General features: G+C 38.2%; 1 protein-coding gene across 1 annotated transcript; it reads right to left on the reverse strand.

Annotated features, from left to right (window-relative positions):
• Positions 1 to 1,943: 1,943 nt before the first annotated feature.
• Positions 1,944 to 2,728, reverse strand: LOC124321966 (secreted RxLR effector protein 161-like). Its single transcript, XM_046784256.1, has 3 exons — positions 2,302 to 2,728; positions 2,094 to 2,224; positions 1,944 to 1,985 (listed from the first exon to the last, which is right to left on the reverse strand). The coding sequence occupies exons 1-3, from the start codon at positions 2,726 to 2,728 to the stop codon at positions 1,944 to 1,946; spliced, it is 600 nt and encodes a 199-aa protein (XP_046640212.1).
• Between the last annotated feature and the right edge of the window lie 4,133 nt (positions 2,729 to 6,861).

Consider the following 6,861-nt stretch of genomic DNA (forward strand, 5'->3'; position numbering starts at 1 on the left):
ATCAGAGGGTGAGTTGATGAACTGTTTTAGTTATCAAAAATAATCTCATCTTGCTAAAACACAGGTGAATATTAATCGTAAAGTAGTGTGAATCCTAACAACGAATAAAGCTAAGTTGTCTATTAACTAACTGCTACTTTACACCACAACAAAGAAAGATAGTTCAGTCGCTGTGGCTCTATTATTGACAAACCAATAATTATCCATTTGCTCTTGTACCTTAACATATCAAATAAGTTTAAACGTTCGAAACGAATTAATCATATCGCCTTATCTTTATTCCCAAGATGGAGAAAGAAAAATCAAAAGCAAATCATTATTTTCTTATGTAACAACTCATCCACCTTTGTATGAGCCTGTGAAATACTCATGTACGTACATGAACGCGGTTGAAGAGGCCTCCCTTCTGCTATCAACGTCAAACGTCGAGTACGGGAGGTTTCTTCGTATCTGGTATATGAAAACAAGCATCTCAGTGGACAACCAACTAGCGATCCCACCCGAATTGCATTTGATTCGAGAGCGCACCGGCGCCAAAGGAAAAGAGAAGCGGCACCGTGGCAGCGAAAAGCAGACGAAAAAGAAGAGCTGACACAAGACAACATAAGTTTCCTTGTTCAAACGAGACACAAAAATATTAGCACATTTCTTTATTTCTGTTTTTAACTCATGACGCTAGAAAATCTATGGACTTTGAGCCCGTTAAACTTTGGTTGTTCCTGTTTTAAGTATTTTTCATCGTTTTAAAGTTAATCCTAAAAAGATTAACAGAACTTCAAAACAGCCAAAAACAAAAGTGTAAACGATTTACTATTTTAAACATTTTACGAATTAGCATACGAAAAACATTCTTTATTACTGCAATCGGCCACTACATGCTACTGAAATATATTTTTTTTCAAGTCACGATTGAATTTACTCAATAATTACTTCAAACAAAGAGTACTATTTTTGCACAGATAATTTTTTTTTCATAAAAATTATCCACATAGACCACATCTTTTCTTTATTTTCTCAATATCCATGATCTGTAGATTGTGATTAGGAAAGGAAATGAACTCTTCAAGTAATATATTCATTGCAAATCACTGGAATAAAATATATAGTATTTTACACCAACTGCGGAAGAATGGATAATTGAGATTACTTTACAAATTTATCTTCTTCTGACCGAAACATATGTTGATAATTTTGCTGTGGGATTGTGCATTCATAAATGTCGGTGATTTTCTTATTATTTTTTCTTCCTTGTCGAGATTTTTCTTAAAGGTTTAGCTATAATCATTGATTTTTATGCCAAAAATCTGAAATTTAGACCGAGTGTTGTGTACCAAATTATTTTACAACTGGATTTATCTTTCTCAACAAGACCGATCAGTGAGCACCCACGGATAAATAAAGTCTCTTATTTAAGGGAGAGTATTATCGCAAGTAAAAATCCCCCTGAATAAGGTATTTATTCACGAAACAGTGTTAAGTAAATTTGAAATTTGAATGAAACATCTCAATCTCCATACGCTTGTCAAAATCACTCAGTAATCGTTATCATCTGATCCAATTTCAAAGAAAATTATCTGAATAATAAAAACAGAAACTTTGATAAAAAAAGCCTTTTTCGAATCATTTTAAAGTTTTAACTTGAATTTGCCTCATAAGTTTCCCAAATTTCACTTAAAAATCATCAGAACCTTTTGGCCTACCTATTGGACCTATTGGAATAAATATAATAGATTGAACAGAGAACTGTATTGATTCAATTATTTTAACGATAGTTAATAGTATACACTATACTTGTGATAGCAGTAATATAGTTGAGTATAGTTACAGTTGTGAATCAGGATACAGATCAAACAAGAGAAAGAGTAACTTTGATAGAACGACTTCAGACATTAACAAGTTATTGACAGCTGATTCCAATTGCCTTATATATACATATAAGACTGCTACTCAGACTGAGAGCTGCTCGGTTCTCCAACTAGCTCCATCTGTAAATAGATCAATGTACTCGTTAGGTTTGATAGACCATTTCCAATACTTCCCCTCAAACCTATGGTTGTTATGTAAGAGTACCAAATGACCAATAGTTTTCTTACGAGTTTAGTTACTCCTAATTGTGTCCATAATTCCTGGAGTCGTGGACGTGGTAGTCCCTTTGTAAGACCATCTGCGAGCTGATACTTGGTTCCAACGAAGACAACATTGATGGACCGCTTCTGTTGTTGTTCTGTAATATAAAGAAATTTTACTTCTATATGTTTGGTGCGTTGATGATTTTCAGGATTTTGGACAAAAAAATAGCACCCTGATTGTCACAGCGTATTTCGATTGGCTCAGTATGGCTTGAGTTAAGTTCTGTCAGTATTCGTTTCAGCCATACCGCTCCCCTGGTAGCTTCGTTTAGACTGACAAATTCTGCCTCTGTAGTGGATTGAGAGATGCTTCGTTGAAGTCTAGACGACCAGGCAATAGGTCCTCCACATATGGTGAAAATATATCCTGAGGTTGATTTGCGTCCATCCAAATCTCCAGCAAAATCCGCATCTGCATATCCCAGCAGGTTATCCGGTTGACTGGCATCAAAGCAGAGGCCATACGTTGTTGTCCCTTTCAAGTAGGCGAGTAAGTGTTTTGCAGCAGTCAGATGCACATTTTGAGGATTTTCGGAGAATCTAGCAAGTACGTTAAGGGCTTGCGCCATATCTGGTCTAGTGGAAACGGCCAAGTACATGTCTACCCCGATTATTTCTCTGTAGCGATGAAGTAGAGGATCTGATGGTGTGCTTTCTTCTTTAGTTGAGGTACCTTTTGAAAGTTGAACATTCGGATCGCTCGTAGTGAATTTGGATTACAGTTGGCCATTTGAAATTTTTCCAGAAGTCGATAGCGAAGCTGCTTTGATGTAAGAAAATTCGGTAGTTAACAGGATCTCTTACTATTTCAACTCCTACAAATCTGGTAGCGGGCAGAATTCGTAATTCGAAGTGTTGTTTCAGGTGATTTGCAAGCTCTATGAAAGAAGTTTTGTTATTGTAAAATACAAGTGTGTCGTCAACATAGATAATCACTATCAAAATTTCCCCCTGTTGACGACAAACAAATAAACACGGATCTGATTTACTTTGACAGAGACCAAATTCTAGTAGCGCTGGAGTAAATTTTTCATTGCAGGCCCTGGGCGCCTGTTTCAGTCCATAGATACATTTTCGCAACATACATTTTTATTGGGTTTTTTGGCATCTATATATCCTTGGGGTTGATCCATATAAATATCTTCTTGTATGTCTCCGTTGAGAAAGGCTACCCAGACGTCAAGGGAGGAAATTTGCAATTTCTGGTTTACAGCAAGGACTACGGCGAGTCTGAAGGTTCCATTTTTACAACTGGAGCAAAAGTTTCAGAGTTATTGATACCAGGTACTTGTGAGTAACCCTTGGCTACAAGGCGTACTGCTCTTCGAGCGGCAACTTCTTCATATCCAGGTTTAAATTTGTAGACGAATTTACACTTGATGGCCTTACGCCCTGGAGGCAGGGAGCTAATGTCCATGTTCCTTTGGTGGTTAAGGCTTGTATTTCTTCGCCCATCTTTTCACGCCAAAGGGTTACATCCTCACGCGTGATGGCGTCCTGGTAATCCGTTGGTTCGTACGGATTCTCGGCCAGTTTAGTCAAGGATAACATGCTGTAAATGATTCTTGGAATCCTACCTCTAGCAGATCTACGTAATGTAGATGTGGGTACTTGCACGCTTGAATCAACTCCGTCACCTTCTATTTTCTCTTCATTAGGCGTCAGAACGGTAACTGCTTCTGGTTATAGGGTAGATTCTTCCACTTCAGCTGATGTACATGGCTCCGTTGATTGATTAACTTCAGCTTGTTCCTCTGCTTCAGTGGCTCGACTGGTCTCTCTATTGTTTTCATCATTGGTTGGCGTATATCCGGGTACTTTTTCTTTTGGTTTGTTGATAGGACCCATCTGTTGAAGGCATCCTGTCGATAGCATAGTTTCTTGAAATTTTTCAAATGAACTGATATCCTCGGGGGCTGAGGATGGTACATCTGACAGGTTGGCTAGTTCGTCTATGCATACATCTCGACTAATTTTTATCTTCTTCTCTTCAGAATCCCAAATTCTAAAGGGCTGTGGTGTTATCACAAACACTAACTACGATTCCCACTTTGCATTTTGAGTCGAGTTTTTGGCGGAGCTCTTTGGGAACATAGTAGAAGGCCTTTGAACGAAATATAAAAACATTAGACACATCAGGTTTGGTTTTAAAGAAGGCCTCATATGGAGTTACGGTGTTTCCTTTCATTCGGTTCGATTTAGTACATAATGGCATGATGTACCGCTTCCGCCCAAAGGAATAATGGAACGGATTTGGCATTAAGCATACATCATGCAAACTCCATTACGGTTCTATTGGATCGTTCCGCTACGCCATTTTGTTCCGGAGTATACGAAGCAGTGGTGAGGTGTATTACTCCTTCGTTTTGTAGCCATTGCTGAAACTCTTTGCCAATCCATTCACCTCCTCCGTCTGTTCAAAAGATTTCTACTCCACGATTGAATCGTGTGCGCAAATTTGTAGCCATACCTAGCATATGAAAAAGAAATGAATAATAAATTAAATACAGAAAACTGATTAGAGAGAATCGAGGTTCCAAACCTTTGAACTTTGAAACAGCTACATCCTTTGAACGCAGGAAATATAATTCAGTGAAACACGATGAGTCGTCTTTGCAAGTCATAAAATATCTTGCTCCTCCTGGTGATGCTATTTGCATTGGGCCACAAAGGTCTGCATGAATGAAGTCCACCAATCCTGCAAGAGCGTTTTCTTCCTTCTGAGAAAGGTCTTCTATGCATTTTTTCATGCATGCAACCATTGTATACTGTAGTAATGGATGTGTTGTCACCCAGGTTTAGACCATCCACAAGATTTCTAGAAGCCATAATCTGAACAGTTTTGGTTGCCACATGTCCAAGTCGTTCATGCCAAGTGGTTAGCTCTAGCTGTTAGACAGATTGTCTGTCTAACAGCTAGAGCGTTGTATTCAGATTTCAGAATTGCTGTGATTTCCAGTTGATATAGGCCGTTAGATGCTTTCTTTCCTTTGATCGATAGTTTTCCGTTTTTCGAGAAGAAGACTTCGTTTTCCGAAAACAGAATTTGAACATTATCTTTTTCCGTCGCCGAAAAAATAGAGACAAGGTTCACTTCTAGGTTCGGTACGTAAAGAACGTTTTCCAGCATTCCAGTGTAGTGTTGATTGTCAATAAATGCTCTGAAGGACACATCTCCAGTTCCTGCAACATAAAGACGTTTTCCCCCAACTCCTTTTACGGTCCAGCTCTTGGTAACTTTTTCAAGACGGCTTAATACTCTTGCATTACCTGACATGTGGCATGTAGCACCAGAGTTAGCATACCAGTCGTTATTTTCTTCTGAGTTTTCCATAGAGTCTTCCATTATGTGATAACTGTGGTCATCTTCTTCTTCTTTAGATTTGAGAACACTGACTTTAGCGTGCTGATCACTTTTCTGCTTTTTGTTTTTGGGATGATTTCTGCATTCTTCGGAGGAATGGGTAGAACTGTTGTTCAAGTTATGGCGACCACCACGGTAACTTCCTCTTCGATATTGATTCGTGAGAGCAAGTGCTTCTGCAGATTTGCTGGAACTTGGTTCTCTTAGAATCTCACGTTTGACAGCATCCATTCTTCGTTCTTCAGCCAGAAGACGAAGTGTGAGCAATTCCATGGTCTGTTCAGATTCTTTGTACCTATCGCAAACAACTCTAAAGTGTTGAAATTGAGACGGGAGAATACCCACAATTTTTTTTTGTGGTTTGAACTTCTGTGATGGTTTCTTCAAGATCTTTTAATTGCGGAACTGGATTTTCAACTGATGTCATGTTGGCTAACATGTCTTGGGACTGGTTAAATTGGTATTCGTAAAACTGAGACCAGTTGCCCTTTGTTGGCAATGGTTCTGAGGGTAAATCTCGTTTACAGTCTTGTCCACATGGCTGCTTAAGTTTCACAATTGATTAAGTATTCTCTCATTCTATCTGTGACAGTTGCGTAAATGTAGTTGCTTGCAAGTGTGTCTCGTTGATGCCAGGTTTTAATTGTCGCGTTGTTGGTTACAACGCCTTCAGCATTTTTAACCCAGTGAATAAGTAGATATAAAGTGGATCAGTATACATTTGCTTAGTATACCCATGAATTGATTTGTTATAGCTTTTGATCAATCTTCAACATAAGCTATTTGTTGGCTTCAGCAACGTTAAAAAGGAACGAGCTGGATGTTAATCATCAACGCAATCATCAATGCAGATGATTTTTAATCAACAAGAGGTAACTTTTATACTGTTGGCTTCAGTAAGTCTAAGCAAACTGGGACTGAATCGTAAACAGTCAGAGAATTTGTAAAAGCTGTCGGCTTCAGTTATTAGATAAAACTGGAATCTGGATTGAAATAAATTTGTTACCTCAGTTGGGAGTTTTTCGATATCAAGAAAAATCTTCTGCAAGTCATGATTGCGAAGTAATAGCATCAGACCAAATTTCCCTTTATGAAAGTTCGATCCATCAAATTTTGGAATGTGGGCTGTATCTCTTGACACATTATTGTTCTGAGATGCTATATTGATTAGAACGTGTTCACTGGTCAGTGAATTTCGTCAAATCTTTAGAGGTGACGATTGATTGCGCTGAGCGTGATGGAGTCAAAATAATTTATGATTTCAAAGATGTAACTGAAGATGAGTAACAACTTCAATATGCACTTTTAAGTTATAGAACACCATTGACGATTAGTTCCATCCCTCACCAAAGAAAATTTGAATAATCA

The sequence above is a fragment of the Daphnia pulicaria genome, chromosome 1 (assembly GCF_021234035.1).
Source record: "Daphnia pulicaria isolate SC F1-1A chromosome 1, SC_F0-13Bv2, whole genome shotgun sequence".
Classification (NCBI taxonomy): Eukaryota; Metazoa; Arthropoda; class Branchiopoda; order Diplostraca; family Daphniidae; genus Daphnia; species Daphnia pulicaria.